At 39.7% G+C, this 16,851-nt stretch overlaps 1 protein-coding gene across 1 annotated transcript in view; it reads right to left on the bottom strand.

Moving 5' to 3' along the window:
- LOC132871984 (guanylate cyclase soluble subunit beta-2-like) overlaps positions 1 to 16,851 on the bottom strand; it is a gene marked incomplete at its 5' end in the record, with an annotated part of 28,072 nt that overhangs the window by 4,993 nt on the left and 6,228 nt on the right. The window contains 6 exons of the mRNA XM_060906636.1: positions 324 to 540; positions 667 to 770; positions 4,646 to 4,712; positions 4,916 to 5,139; positions 5,448 to 5,547; positions 10,531 to 10,691. Of these exons, the coding sequence (XP_060762619.1) occupies positions 324 to 540; positions 667 to 770; positions 4,646 to 4,712; positions 4,916 to 5,139; positions 5,448 to 5,547; positions 10,531 to 10,691 (873 nt within the window). The remainder of the gene's footprint in view (positions 1 to 323; positions 541 to 666; positions 771 to 4,645; positions 4,713 to 4,915; positions 5,140 to 5,447; positions 5,548 to 10,530; positions 10,692 to 16,851) is intronic.

Below are 16,851 nucleotides of genomic sequence, written 5' to 3'. Positions count from 1 at the left end.
GGGGAACCCTGGGGGAATTCATAACAGGGACTGAGATGAAATCAGTTCGAGACAGAAATCCTACTTTCTAGACCAAAATCAATTTTGGTCAAAGTACGATACATTTTAAGCAAATAGAGCTCAGGATTTAATTGTCAGTTTTGGACAAGAAGATTCTTGTCAGGTCAGGAAAATAGAAGCTGGCGCCAGACACATACATACCATGTTACAATTTCTAGAGCTACATTTCTCCTTTAGACTACACCAAGGTCCATTAAATATTTATGGAAAGTACAGATACTGTGTGAATAAAATACAGAGTGTACTCATCCCTCAGTTCCTACCTCTGAGCTCAAGCATGGGCATCTCTTTCCAGTACTCAGGCATCATGTCTCGCTGGGTCTGCAGGACAAAATGGCTGTTGATGAACTTGCGAATGCTGGCGATGGTAAAGGTGACCTCAGGATGCAGAATGGTAAAATACTGATCCAGTCGGATCCCTGTGGTTTGCAATCCAGGGACGATCTTTTGGACTGTCACACCTGCCTGCTTTACCCTCAACTAGATAGATGGAGGAACTGATCATTTAAGAAGTTCTAGATAGTTTTTCTTAAAAAGGTAATGCATTGCTTAATGGAGCTGCTTAACATCCATACAGTATATTATAATTTGATCATAGTGGCTCACTTGTTCATCAAACACAATATGAAATGGAAAGGCATTGCAGAATGTCTTCAGGTCTATGCACAGTTCCTCTGGGTACATTGGCTCAAATCCCCTTAAAAGTTTACCTGAGATTGCAACAATCAAAAACAAGAAAAGAACATTGAAAACAGGAGAAATGGTTGATTTTAAATTATTGTTACATTTCAGCTGCACAGATGATAAATGTGTATGTTTCATGATTAAAAAAAAAACTTTTATAGCCATATGGAAAACTCTCATGGGCTTCCCACTGGAATCCATGCATTATCATTTGGAGTTCCTGGGTCACCATGGAACTTTTCCATGTAAAAACAAGAAGTTCTCATGGTTCCCCCATGACATGAGGTGTACTCATGGGGAAATCATAGTGTATATATATATATATATATATATATATATATATATATATATATATATATATTGCTGTGAGGCGACAGCGCTAACCACTACACCACCGTGCCGCCCATATATATTAGTGCTGTCAAAAATGTCGCGTTATTAACGCGTTAACTTGACTCAATTTTAACGGCGATAATTTTTTTATCGCGAGATTAACGCTCTGTGACATGATGTAGGTTTTTCATAAGCTTTTGAAACTGCCAGGAACTTGGAACAGAGACTTTGCTTAGAAAACAGATAGCAGCTAGACTGTAATGCCACGCCCCGCCCCGCACAGCCAGAGTCCTCTGCCCTCCTCCCCCAAAGAACCAGCGCGGGCAGGGCGCGCTAGTAGAGATGGGATTTATGGCTCTTTGATGGGATCCGCATCTTTGTGATCCGTTCTTTGAAAAGAGCCGTTCAAAAGACTGGCTCATTTGGCTCTTTTTAAATATTTATTCAGTTTTAAGAAGACAGCGTCTAAAGAAGCCAGATCCCTCTGAACTGTAAACTCAATGCTATCCCATAAATCCTTCTTGTAATATGCAAATTTGGCCGCCTCTGATTGGACAGCGCGACGCATCAACAGGCAGAAAGTGTAAAAGTACAAAATGTGTTAAGTGAGCTGAAACAGTAAAGATCAGATTCAATGCAATATTTATCAACGAACAACTTAAACTTAATATAATAGTGTACTTTATATTATAATCAAGCATGACAAGCCTACCGTCACTGTGTAACCTGTCTCTCTGATTAAAGTTGTAGACTAACTCAAACAGTAGATAATTTCACTCATGGTTCTCTTGCTAGCCCCGTGCCGGTGCTCGGCTTAGGTTTTACTTTGCAGTGGCTGTGTCAAGAAGTGTTATGCTTTGCAATAAAAAAAAAAAAATTGGTACAAAGCAAGCCCATTCACTTTTTTATGCTGATAAGAGAATTACAATGGTCTTTTATGTGACAAAAATGTGCGATTAAATTGCGATTAATCGCGAGTTAACTATGACTGTCGCGACATTAATCGCGATTAAATATTTTAATCACTTGACAGCACTAATTATATATATATATATATATATATACATACATACACACACACACACACACGGGCGGCACGGTGGTGTAGTGGTTAGCGCTGTCGCCTCACAGCAAGAAGGTCCGGGTTCGAGCCCCGTGGCCGGCGAGGGCCTTTCTGTGCGGAGTTTGCATGTTCTCCCCGTGTCAGTGTGGGTTTCCTCCGGGTGCTCCGGTTTCCCCCACAGTCCAAAGACATGCAGGTTAGGTTAACTGGTGGCTCTAAATTGACCGTAGGTGTGAATGTGAGTGTGAATGGTTGTCTGTGTCTATGTGTCAGCCCTGTAATGACCTGGCGACTTGTCCAGGGTGTACCCTGCCTTTCGCCCGTAGTCAGCTGGGATAGGCTCCAGCTTGCCTGCGACCCTGTAGAACAGGATAAAGCGGCTAGAGATAATGAGATGAGATAAGATATTATAAAGACAACAAAAAGTTTCTATTTACAATTAGCCTGTCAGTGAGGGCACCTTAAGCCCAAAATGTCTTTGGGGTGTTCATGAAGAACACGTCTTACCTCCATAAAAATTCCTATTAAACCCAAAAGATGCTGTAGGATGTCCATAAATGTCCCATGATCACAAATTAAGATCTGAAATTCTATTATAAGGTCAATAAGTTACACTGAATGTTCTGCACACAGCAGTACTAATGTAAATTTTACATTACTGACTGACCAATAAAATGTTCTAAATGTACTATGTTTTGAGATAACAATGTGCGATCCAATAGTGCCAAACTACAACGGCCTTTGAGTTCAATAGCCGCAGGAAATTCTCTATGGAATTACAAGATTTTCCAAATGGAATTCCATAATAATTTTCGAAAAGGGTATTGATTACAAGTCAATGTATTTGTTTTTATTTACAACTCCAATTCAATAAATTTGGGACACTGTGTAAAATGTAAATAAAAACAGAATATGATGATTTGCAAATCATGGAAATCATATATTTTATTGAAAATAGTACAAAGACAATGTATCACATGTTGAAACTGAGAAATGTTATTGCTTTTTGAAAAATATATGCTTATTTTGAATTTGATGTCAGCAACATGTTTCAGAAAAGTTGGGACAGGGGCATGTTTACCACTGTGTTGCATCACCTCTACTTTTAACAACACTCTGTAAACGTTTGGGAACTCATCTCATCTCGTTATCTCTAGCCGCGTTATCCTGTTCTACAGGGTCGCAGGCGAAAGGCAGGGTACACCCTGGACAAGTCGCCAGGTCATCACAGGGCTGACACATGGACACAGACAACCATTCACACTCACATTCACACCTACGGTCAATTTAGAGTCACCAGTTAACCTAACCTGCATGTCTTTGGACTGTGGGGGAAACCGGCGCACCCGGAGGAAACCCACGCAGACACGGGGAGAACATGCAAACTCCACACAGAAAGGCCCTCGTCGGCCACGGGGCTCGAACCCAGACCTTCTTGCTGTGAGGCGACAGCGCTAACCACTACACCACCGTGCCGCCCCAATTGCTGTAGTTTTGAAAGAGAAATGTTGTCCCATTCTTGTCTGAGATACAATTTCAGTTGCTCAACAATTCCAGGTCTCTTTTTCCATATTTTGCGCTTCATAATGTGCCAAATGTTTTAAATGGGAGACAGGTCTAGACTGCAGGCAGGCCAGTTTAGCACCTGGACTCTTTTACTTCGGAGCCGTGCACAGTTTTAATATGTGCAGAAAGTAGTTTGGCATTGTCTTGCTGAAAGAAGGAAGGCCTTCCCTGAAAAAGATTTTGTCTGGATGGCAGCATATTGTTCTGAAACGTGTAAATATCATTCAGCATTAATGATGACTTCCCAGATGTACAAGCTACCCATGTCATGTGCACTAATGCACCCTCATACCATCACAGATGCTGGCTTTTGAACTGTGCACTGATAACAAGCCAGATAGTCCCTTTCCTCTTTAGCCAGGAGGACGTGGTGTCCATGATTTCTAAGATTTCTCCAGATTCTCTGAATCTTTTAATGATATTATGTACCATAGATGATGTGATCCCCAAATTCTTTGCAATTTTACATTGAGGAACGTTATTCTTAAACTGTTTGCCCATGCAGTCTTTCACAGAGCGGTGAACCCCTCCCCATCATTACTTCTGAGAGACTCCGCCTCTTTGGGATGCTCTTTTTTTTTTTATACCCAATCATGTTACTGACCTGTTGCCAGTTAACCAAATTAGGTGGGTTTTTTTTAGCATAACTTTTTCAGTCTTTTGTTGCCCCTTCCCAACTTTTTTTGAAATGTATTGCTGGCATCAAATTCAAAATGAGCAAACATTTTTCAAAAAACAAACTTTCTCAGTTTCTACATTTGATATGTTGTCTTTGTACTATTTTCAATGAAATATAGGGTTTCCAAGATTTGCAAATCATCATATTGTGTTTTTATTAACCTTTTACACAGTGTCCCAAATTTATGGAATTGGGGTTGTATACAGAATACTATAAAAATGAATTGCTAAATTAAAATACGATATTTATTTGCCTATTACCTTTTCCCAGCCGCACTAAGCTTCTGACTGTCTCCCAGTGGTTCCTACATGTACCATATATGAGATTCTTGCTCCCTCTTAATCGTGCTTCTTCCTGGAAAGAAATCCGTGAAAAAAAATAATTATAAATAGATTATATAGTGACTTTCAGGACAACAATATTAATTATCCCACCAAAATTATAGTAACTCCTGGAAAAAATTGCATTCATGGATTTTTTTTCAGCTACAACAACTACTTTTTTTTTTTCCTCAATAAGGATACATTTACCTGCTTGTTTATATGCACAGTGTTTGTTCTACACCCTGGGGCATGATCGCGCTGTGATGGTGATGGATTTTTACTACGTAGCTTTTCAGAAAAAGCAGGATTGTTGCTTATAAGAAAAACAACATGCTCTTTCTTTCCTGTCCTTTCCACCTCCTCCATCTGATTCACAATCTTCATGTCTATTTGACTGTTAAAGAAGTCTTTTGCTACTGCTCCAATGATACCTAAAATCATAATGGAAGACAGTGGAATAACTCATTTGCTTATGTGCCTACTGCCTGTATATGTACAACCATGATTCAACATGATACTGCTAAGTACAGAATGGAAATACGGTACATCACATGGGTTCCTGAGATGGATTGACACCATTTGGAATGGATAAAAACTTTTTTTTTAATTCAGTGCTGACAAACTATAATACATTTTTAAGAGTTAAAATTTACAAGTGGTAAATGGCACTCTGATAAAATCAGCCCCATATCAATTCCTGAGTGTTTGAAAATGCAGCTTAAACAGCCTTTTGTCTCACCTGGGACAATGTGACAGAGCCCACTGCGGTCAGAGTAATAGTGCAAGAGCATTGTGCCATTGCAATTCTTTTCTACTCGGAATGATGGCGCATTCATTTCCTGCAAAAGGATGTTTTTGTATGTATCAACATGCAGTCATGGATCATCCATAGGTTCAGGTGACGCAGAGCCTCGGCATATACGGTACAGTGGATATAGAAAGTGTACACACCCCGTTAAAATGACAGGTTTTTCTGATGTAAAAAAATGAGACCATGATAAATAATTTCAAAACTTTCCCCACCTTTAATGTGACCTATAACCTGTACAATTCAATTCAAAAACAAACAAATCTGTGAGGTGGGAAAAACATTAAAAAAAACATACAATAAGTTGGTTGCGTAAGTGTGCACACCCTTAAACTAAAACTTTGTTGAAGCACCTTTTGATTTAATTACAGCATTCAGTCGTTTTGGGTCGGAGTCTATCAGCCTGCCACATCTAGACTTGGCAATATTTGCCCACTCTTCCTCGCAAAAGTGCTCCAAATCTGTCAGATTGTGAGGGCATCTCTTGTTCACAGCCCTCTTCAGGTCACCCCACAGATTTTCAATTGGATTTAGGTCTGGGCTCTGGCTGGGCCATTCCAAAACTTTAATTTACCTGAAGGTTTTGGGCCAAAATTGGCTGGTATTTAGAACTGTTCATAATTCCCTCCACCTTGACTAAAGCCCCTGATCGAGCTGAAAAAAAAAAAACAACAACCCAAAAACATGATGCTGCCACCACTATGCTTCACACCATGGGTATGGTGTTCTTTTGGTGATGCGGTGTTGTTTTTGCACCAAACATACCTTTTGGAATTGTGGCCAAAATGTTCAACCTTGGTTTCATCAGACCATAACACATTTTCCCACATGCTTTTGGGAGAGTTGATGCACTTTTTTGCAAAATTTAGCCAGGCCTTGATGTTTTTTCTTTGTAAGAAAAGGCTTCCGTCTTGAGACCCTACCCCATAGTCCAGACATACGGAGAATATGGGAGATTGTCGTCACATATAGTACACAACCAGTACTTGTCAGAAATTCCTGCAGCTCCTTCAGTGTTGCTGTAGGCCTCTTGGCAGCCTCCCTGACCAGTTTTCATCTTATCATTTCATCAATTTTGGAGGGACGTCCAGTTCTCGGTAATGTCACTGTTGTCCCATATTTTCTCCACTTCTTGATGACTGTCTTCACTGTGCTCCATGGTATACCTAATGCCGTGGGAAATTTTTTGTACCCTTCTCCAAACTGATACCTTTCAACAATGAGAACCCTTTGATGCTTCGTAAGCTCTCTGTGATCCATGGCTTTTGCTGGAGGATGCAACAGAGTAAATGTCAGGAAAATCCTACTAGGACAGCTGAACTTTATTTGGGGTTAATCAGAGTCATTTTAATTGATGGCAGGTGTGAACGCAAAAAGACTGAATGCTGTAATTAAATCAAAAGGTGTTTCAACAAAGTATTAGTTTAAGTGTGTGCACACTTATGCAACCAGCTTATTGTACTTCTTTTTTATTGGAAACTTTGCTGAAACCTGGCAACCCGGGTGAATGAAATTAATGCTTAATGATGATAAAGCAGGGAAACACGCTTAACAGCACTCAAATACAAGACTGTATGCTGGATAACTATATTTTGTTGACTGTTGATATGCATTTGATGTCATTACTCACATTACCAATATTCTACATTATTATACATATGGGCCACTTTGTCCATGGAATAAAAACATGTATTCTATTCCCTTCTAGTGGGTTTATTGATGGCATGCAATATTGTTATCATATCACTTATCCTCCATGCATTACATCACTCTCTCCAATGGAGAGTGTGCAATATTGTTATAATATCGCACGTTGTCATGATAACATGACATCACACATCGGAGCTTATGCAAAGATCCAATGACAAAACTTTTCTGCTGCACATGCGCACAAGCATTTCTTTGTCGTCTGGGAGAGAGAGAAGATGAGGCTAATCCAGCACTAGGTTTAAGCACTAAATAAATAAACTGAAAACTGAAACTGAAGACGCATTGAACACCCGAAAGGCTACCAAAACTGCATTATATATTCTTCATGCATATTTACAAAAGAAAAACATACCAATGGACATAAAAAAACTGGAAAAGAGACACATCAGAGATGTAAAACTTCCGTGCTAGTGAGTGACTGACAGTTTGTACACAAACATGGCCGCAAGGTTTGTTTCATTAAAAGCAGAAGATTTAGAGATAATTTTGAAAGAGAAAGATGCACTGAACACCTGAAAGGCTCCCAAAACTTCACTCAGAGCATTTTTTAACATAGTTACTGGGAGACCAAATGGTCTCCCAGTCAATGCCAAACCAGCTTCACTGGGAGACCAAATTTTAAACCAAGTTATGTCTTATCATTTGGTTCAATCAATTGCAATTAATTAACCAAGTAGCATGTCAGTATACATTTAACAAGGAAAACGAAGATCAATGTTATAAGATATACACACAAGATCATGTTGGTTAAGAAAAACAAAACTAAAATTTGGTTACTGAGATGGCTGATGTCAGAATCCGATGTCATTACTGTGTAACTTTGAGTGTCTTTTTGACATAACATTTGTGCTTGGTAATTGCTCTTGATAGCTGTGTAGTCACTGTAGTGTGTTTGTCTGTATGGGGATTGGTGAACCATTTTGCATCACAGAATATGCCGCAGTGGTGCAGCCGCATGGACTCTGGGGCCTGTGATTGTATTGCCCAGACCAGTTGGTCTCCTAGTGGAAAATCCTTAAAAAATGCTCTGACTTCACTGGATATTTTTCACATATTTACAAGAGAAAAGCATACCAATGGACATCAAAAAACTGGAAAAGAGAGCAATAGCAGAAATACTGTCAAAGTTCTACTTGGAGGTGGGGAAAAGTGACGGAGACTTTTACAAGAGGACTTCACTCGTGGACTTCACTCAGCAAAGCCCTTTTGTTTTGAACGACTGCAAAGTAACAATTAACTACGACCAAAAGTAACTTTGAACTTAAACTGTCAACCTATATATCGCTTGTATATAAGCTGGGTTGTTGTTGTTCAGGCTTTTTGGACTTGTACCATTTTTATTGTTAGAACTTTGACTTCGTACATGGACATTGGATTGATAGAACATTGAATTACAGTTGATCAGATCCAGCATTCAATATTGGCAAGTTACCCCCCTGTTCTTAACTTTTTGTAAAATCTATAATTGTTCCATCAAATGTGTATGTATGTATGTATGTATGTATGTATGTATGTATGTATTATTATTATAATACAGTGGTGCTTGAAAGTTTGTGAACCCTTTAGAATTTTCTATGTTTCTGCATAAATATGACCTAAAACATCATCAGATTTTCACACAAGTCCTAAAAGTAGATAAAGAGAACCCAGTTAAACAAATGAGACAAAAATATTATACTTGGTCATTTATTTATTGAGGAAGATTATCCAATATTACATATCTGTGAGTGGCAAAAGTATGTGAACCTTTGCTTTCAGTATCTGGTGTGACCCCCTTGTGCAGCAATAACTGCAACTAAAAGTTTCCGGTAACTGTTGATCAGTCCTGGACACCGGCTTGAAGGAATTTTAGCCCATTTCCTCCGTACAGAACAGCTTCAACGCTGGGATGTTGGTGGGTTTCCTCACATGAACTGCTCGCTTCAGGTCCTTCCACAACATTTCGACTGGATTAAGGTCAGGACTTTGACTTGGCCATTCCAAAACATTAACTTTATTCTTCTTTAACCATTCGTTGGTAGAACGACTTGTGTGCTTAGGGTCGTTGTCTTGCTGCATGACCCACCTTCTCTTGAGATTCAGTTCATGGACAGATGTCCTGACATTTTCCTTTAGAATTCCTGGTATAATTCAGAATTCATTGTTCCATGAACGATGGCAAGCCGTCCTGGCCCCGATGCAGCAAAACAGGCCCAAACCATGATACTACCACCACCATGTTTCACAGATAGGATAAGGTTCTTATGCTGGAATGCAGTGTTTTCCTTTCTCCAAACATAGCACTCCTTATTTAAACCAAACAGTTCTATTTTGGTCTTATCCATCCACAAAATATTTTTCCAATAGCCTTCTGGCTTGTCCACGTGATCTTTAGCAAACTGCAGATGAGCAGCAATGTTCTTTTTGGAGAGCAGTGGCTTTCTCCTTGCAACCCTGCCATGCACACCATTGTTGTTCAGTGTTCTCCTGTTGGTGGACTCATGAACATTAACATTAGCCAATGTGAGAGAGGCCTTCAGTTGCTTAGAAGCTACCCTAGGGTCCTTTGTGACCTCACCGACTATTACATGCCTTGCCCTTGGAGTGATCTTTGTTGGTCGGCCACTCCTGGGGAGGGTAACAATGGTCTTGAATTTCCTCCATTTGTACACAATCTGTCTGACTGTGGATTGGTGGAGTCCAAACTCTTTAGAGATGGTTTTGTAACCTTTTCCAGCCTGATGAGCATCAACAGCTCTTTTTCTGAGGTCCTCAGAAATCTCCTTTGTTCGTGTCATGATACACTTCCACAAACATGTGTTGTGAAGATCAGACTTTGATAGATCCCTGTTCTTTAAATAAAACAAGGTGCCCACTCACACCTGATTGTCATCCCATTGATTGAAAACACCTGACTCTAATTTCACCTTCAAATTAACTGGTAATCCTAGAGGTTCACATACTTTTGCCACTCACAGATATGTAATATTGGATCATTTTCCTCAATAAATAAATGACCAAGTATAATATTTTTGTCTCATTTGTTTAACTGGGTTCTCTTTATCTACTTTTAGGACTTGTGTGGAAATCTGATGACATTTTAGGTCATATTTATGCAGAAATATAGAAAATTCTAAAGGGTTCACAAACTTTCAAGCACCACTGTATTGGCTGGCTTTTTTCGTGGTATATCAGATATATTCCATTCAGCTAGCATGATACTGAATGAGTCAAAGACTGATATACCATGAAAAAAGCCAGCCAATATTTCATTATTCATCCTCCTTTCATTAAAATTCCCCTCTAGGACTCAGTGCTCACCTACCTTATACGAGAGCGAGAGGTAGCCATGCAAGGCATCCAGATTTTCTATAAACTCAAAGAGGTTTCCTCCCAGTGTGCGCAGCATGTGGTCATATCCTGATCTTTTACAGAACTCAAAGAAGTACTCTCCAAACTGCTTCAACACGGCACTCGCTTCTACATCTTCAAAATAACAAAGGTAAACAGAAAAGTTTAACCTCAACAGATTTCTTATACAATAAATTAAACTGGAAAGAAAGAACTGTAGAACTGTTGTACATATGAATATTAATTACCCTCGCCAACTTTGTTGGAAGAGGTTATGTTTTCACCTCAGTTTGTCTGTTCCCAACGTAACTCAAAAAGTAGTGAACAGATTTGGATGAAATTTGGTGGAAAGGTGAGCCATGGGCCAAGGAACATCTGATTTGATTTTGATGCAAATCCAGATATGTATGTGGATCCAGATTTTTTTTTTTTACTTTTCCCAACATAACTCAAAGTAGTGAACGGATTTTGATGAAATTTTGTGCACAGCTTTAGTATTATCCTAGGCTCAAATGATGTGATTTGGATGTTGATATGTGGCTTGGGAGTGGTCTGCACTCTACCAAATGCCCTTCTAGTTTAACACTGTATAAGTTAATACAAAACTGGGTGTTTAATTGCGGGATGTTGGGGTTTAGGTTCAGGATAACTCAGAGTTGTAGATAACATTTTACATGAAGGTTCAAATCAAAAATCAAAGTCCTTCCCGTGCCACCAAGACACCTCAGGCAGCACCAATCTCCGTTTCAGTAGCCCTTGGCCTCTTGCCTATTACAGTGGCGGGCCAGTCCTCTGGTAAACACGAGAGTTTGATTCCCCACTTGTATCTGTATTGCAACATGTCTCACCAGATGGCAGTAGGTAACATTTTTATGATGGTCTTTGGTATGACCCAACCATGAGTAGAACTCACAATCTCCCAGTCAAAATGTAGACACACTAAGCACTAGGCCAGCTCATGGTCTGAGTAGGTGCAAGGTTACCTTACATTAAAGCTAGATGGCCTTTCGAGTTCATAAAATTGGTGAAATTTAGTTCCTTCTGAAATTTGGTCATTGTGATACATGTTTTTTTTCTGCAATCTCTCAAAAAACAGGCCATTCTGTGGCTGGGAAGTTATTTAATTTAAGGAGATTCCCTTGCAAATAATGTGCATGAAATCTCCCACTTCACACAGTCACGCAGACAGAGGAAGTCCGTGTGCTCATGCAGGTTTACAAGCTTCTTCTTCTTTTCCTTCTTCTTTTGGGTTTTACAGCAGCTGGCATACACAGTGTTGCATTACTGCCATCTACAGGTTTACCTTTGACCGTGCACTGACAGTTCCATCATTCTGTCACTAAACGAACAGCTGATCACACCGAGGTGCTCGCTGACCGCTGATATTTATTAGTTTGGTCCTGCATTTCCTTTCCTTCACAACATAACATCTTTTCTTCTCACTTTCTGTTACTGTAGTCGGTCTTCCATGTTTCATTCGCGGCCTCCATTTTCCTCTCCTGTTTCAAATTTGTATCCCACAATGCCTTGCACAAACTGGGAAAGCCCACCACGTGATGTATGATGTAGTATCTTGAATTGGGTCATGGTGAAGCAGGAAAAAATAGCTGAGAATTTCAGGCCACGTGGCCCTAAATTCATTAATCGTTCTATTTTTAAAAAACTAATAAAATTGGAAGTCTGTGATTCGGATTCAGTAGCTTTTGGTCCACTAAACAAAAATAATTGGGTGTCAGGGAACATTCTTTTTGAAAAATCTACACCTACACTTGAAAAATCTGAAAGGCAGTCTACCTTTAAAGTGCATATTCTGGACCAATTTCGGTTTTTTTTATATGAAAGTATGTCCCTTTACACACTCATCCAGAAGGGTAATTTTGCACAAGGCCATCTGTCTACAGCAGAAAAAAATAAAATAACAAAACACATCTGGAAAAATCCCAAGGGAATCTGGAGCCAGATTCGTTACGTTATCTGCGGAAGCGCCAGCAGGCTGCACGAGCTTTGCACGGTTTCAGTGCACAGTCTGTGTAGACCAAGCGCTCCCATTTCTCTCTCATTGCCCGGTCTTTTGGGAAACGATGAGTACTAATCCCATCAAGATTGGTGTTGCCGCACCCTCCTACAATACATCTGTTAACCATTTTAATAATTACGTGATAACGTTGAAGAAATTTGCAGAAAACCACCAGGTCGTTTTCTCATAAACAAACCAGCGCTGACATAGGATTCAGAAGGAGGCGTCCCGCACGTGACGTCACGAAAATCAACGTTTCCCGGGAAATCCAAATGCCAAGTTTTTTCAGAGGAGGACGAATTTGCCTCAAATGGCTTGATTTCAACTGAATTTTTCTGGTATTGCGCAAGGTAAAAAAAATTGCACAAAATGCAAAATGTGACAGATATTTGACCAAAGTTTAATATAAAATAGGAGAATTACATTGATCTTGCTCCTGAATTTACCTGTGATATGCACTTTAAGGTTACCTTAATATTTTTAATGCATTTGGTAACATGAGCAAACCATGTCCCCCCCCCCATGTCACAAGTAGTAATAATAATAATAATAATAATAATAAAGTAACTAGTAATTTAACACGTATTAAGTGACACTTGTTTAGAAGTTGACTAAATAGACCTTCACTGACTAATGGTTATTCAATCCATGACTAAAAATTTGTCCACACAAATTCTCAAAAGGCAGGACAGTCGTGCAGCAGTTACTGCTGCCACCTCACAGTTCCAAGGTCTCCAGTTCACTCCTAAGCTCTGGTTATTGTCTACGTGGAGTTTGTTCTCGTAGTGTCCAACTAGGTTTCCTCCAAATTCTCTGGTTTCCTCTCACCAAACAAAAACAGGCTATGCTAAATTGGTGTGAACGTGTGTGTGCTGTGTGCATGGTGCCCTGAGATGGAGTAGTGTCCCTTGCTGAATCCAAATCCACTGCAACCCAGACCAGGATAAAGCAGTTAATGAATGAATGAAGCACTAACTAAAATGAACTGATGAATTAATTGACTATATCAAATATTTAATTGCTTTTAAAATGTTCCTAACCTACTTACCTGTAGGTATAAAGATTGGAACTTGCTATTCAGTGTTACGTCTACATTTTCCCAGTTAACAACCATAAACATGTTCATTAAGGTGCTGTTCATGCTGGATAATGCAGGTATTCATTATTAAGGCTATTTGTTCATTAGAAAAAAATGAATTCATACAGTGTTAGTTACTTTGCTAAAATTTCTTATTATTTCAGTTGCTTACAGTGCATTATATTAATGTGATAACTAATGTCAATACAGGGAAGCTAAATGTAAAGCCTTGAGTTCTGTACAGTAGTAAAGTGGAACAAAGTCTATAAATAATCAAACAAAACTCAAACAATTACGAACCAATGTAAATTCTCTTTTATTGAAAAAAAACATTGAAAAAATATGCTTTTCAAACTGCTAATACTTGTATCAGTTTCGAATTTAAAATATGATTTGCGTGATGTTCCTTATTTCTTGTATGCAAACATAGAAAAGACTTTCAATACGTAAATTGTGCATGAATAATTACTCAAACTTCCACTGGAGAAAAAAAAAAGAGTTGATTCCCAATTACTTAGCATATCAGATCACGTGACACCATTCCACAATTATTGACACCTTTGTCCACAGTTATCGACACCGTTCCACAATTATCGACATCCAGATGTTTATATAATAATAATAATAATAATAGGCGGCACGGTGGTGTAGTGGTTAGCGCTGTCGCCTCACAGCAAGAAGGTCCGGGTTCGAGCCCCATGGCCGGCGAGGGCCTTTCTGTGCGGAGTTTGCATGTTCTCCCCGTGTCCGCGTGGGTTTCCTCCGGGTGCTCCGGTTTCCCCCACAGTCCAAAGACATGCAGGTTAGGTTAACTGGTGACTCTAAATTAACCGTAGGTGTGAATGTGAGTGTGAATGGTTGTCTGTGTCTATGTGTCAGCCCTGTGATGACCTGGCGACTTGTCCAGGGTGTACCCCGCCTTTCGCCCGTAGTCAGCTGGGATAGGCTCCAGCTTGCCTGTGACCCTGTAGAACAGGATAAAGCGGCTAGAGATAATGAGATGAGAAGATGGAGTTGCGCCAACTCTTAGTGTCGAGCTGCCAGTTTGCAAACCATAAGTAAACTACAAGCTATGTAAATATTATATGTATACACACACCGATCAGCCATGACATTATGACCACTGACAGGTGAAGTGAATAGCATTGATTATCTCATTACAATGTCACCTGTGGGCAGCATGGTGGTGTATTGGTTAGCGCTGTTGCCTCACAGCAAGAAGGTCTGGGTTCAAGCCCCGTGGCCGGCGAGGGCCTTTCTGATTGGAGTTTGCATGTTCTCCCTGTGTCCGCGTGGGTTTCCTCCGGGTGCTCCGGTTTCCCCCACAGTCCAAAGACATGCAGGTTAGGTTAACTGGTGACTCTAAATTGACCGTAGGTGTGAATGTGAGTGTGAATGGTTGTCTGTGTCTATGTGTCAGCCCTGTGATGACCTGGCGACTTGTCCAGGGTGTACCCCGCCTTTCGCCCGTAGTCAGTTGGGATAGGCTCCAGCTTGCCTGCGACCCTGTAGAACAGGATAAAGCGGCTAGAGATAATGAGATGAGATAATAATAATAATAATAATAATAATAATAATATTATAATAATGTGTTATTAAGTTAACAAGACAGTTTTTATTTCAAATTTGTTTTCCATAGACTTATATTTAGTACAAAATATCTTTTATATAAGTATATTGATGTCGGTGCTTACGTACAGTGGCATGCAAAAGTTTGGGCACCCTTACTGAAAATGTCTGTTACTGTGAATAGTTAAGTGAGCAGAAGATGAACTGGTCACCAGAAGGCATAAACGTAAAGATGACACATTTCTTTTCAGTGTTTTCTGCAAGATTTCTGTATTATTTTTGTTTTGTACAATTGGAGAGTGAAAAAAGAAAAGGAACACCATGAGAAAGTTTGGTCACTGTACATTTGAGTTCTCAGGTAATTTTTACCAAGGTTCCAGACCTTAATTAGCTTATTGAGCTGTGGCTTGTTCAAATTCTTCATTAGGAAAGGTCAGATGATGCAGATTTCAAAGCTGTATAAATTCTCTGACTCCTCAAACTTGTCCCTAAAATCAACAGTCATGGGCTCCTCTAAGCAACTCCCTTGCATTCTGAATAATAAAATAATTGATGCTCACAAAGCAGGAGAAGGCTACAAGAACGTAGCAAAGTGTTTTCAGGTAGCTGTTTCCTCAGATCGTAATGTTATTAAGAAATGGCAGTTAACAGAAACAGTGGAGATCAAGGTGAAGTCTGGAAGATGAAGAAAACTTTCTGAAAGAACTACTCGTTGGATTGCTAGAAAGGCAAATAAAAACCCCTGTTTGACTGCAAAAGACCTTCAGAAAGATTTAGCAGACCCTGGAGTGGTGGTGCACTGTTCTACTATGCAGCAACACCTGAACAAATATGACCTTTATGGGAGAGTCATCAGAAGAAAAACGTTCCTGCGTCCTAGCCACAAAGTTTGCAAATGAACATCTACGGTAAATAAGCCTGATGCATTTTGGAAACAAGTCCTGTGGACGGATGAGATCAAAATAGAACTTTTTGGCCACAATGTACAAAGGTATGTTTGGAGAAAAAAGGGTGCCAAATTCCAGGAAAAGAACACCTCTCCAACTCTGAAGCATGTGTGTGGATCGATCATGCTTTGGGGTTGTGTTGCAGCCAGTGGCACAGGGCACATTTCATTGGTCGAGGGAAGCATGGATTCGAATAAATACCAGCAAATTCTGGAAGCAAACATCACACCATCTGTGAAAAAGTTGAAGTTAAAAAGAGGACGGGTCCTACAATAAGACGATGATCCAAAACACACCTCAAAATCTACAATGGAATACCTCCAGAGGCACAAGCTGAAGGTTTTGCCCTGGCCCTCACAGTCCCCTGACCTAAACATCATTGAAAATCTGTGGATAGATCTCAAAAGAGCAGTGCATGCAAGACAGCCCAAGAAACTTGTAGAACTGGAAGCCTTTTGCAAGGACGAATGTGTGAAAATCCCCCAGGTAAGAATTGAAAGATTATTAGCCAGCTACAAAAAGTGTTTACAAGCTGTGATACTTGCCAAAGGGGGTGTTACTAAGTACTAACCATGCAGGGTGCCCAAACTTTTGCTTCGGGCCCTTTTCCTTTTTTGTCATTTTGAAAATGTAAAAGAAGAAAACAAAAAATTGTTTTTGCTTAAAATATAAAGGGAATGAGTC

This window comes from Neoarius graeffei, chromosome 23, assembly GCF_027579695.1.
Source record: "Neoarius graeffei isolate fNeoGra1 chromosome 23, fNeoGra1.pri, whole genome shotgun sequence".
In the NCBI taxonomy this organism is placed as follows: Eukaryota; Metazoa; Chordata; class Actinopteri; order Siluriformes; family Ariidae; genus Neoarius; species Neoarius graeffei.
This window is presented reverse-complemented; position numbering and strand designations above follow the sequence as displayed.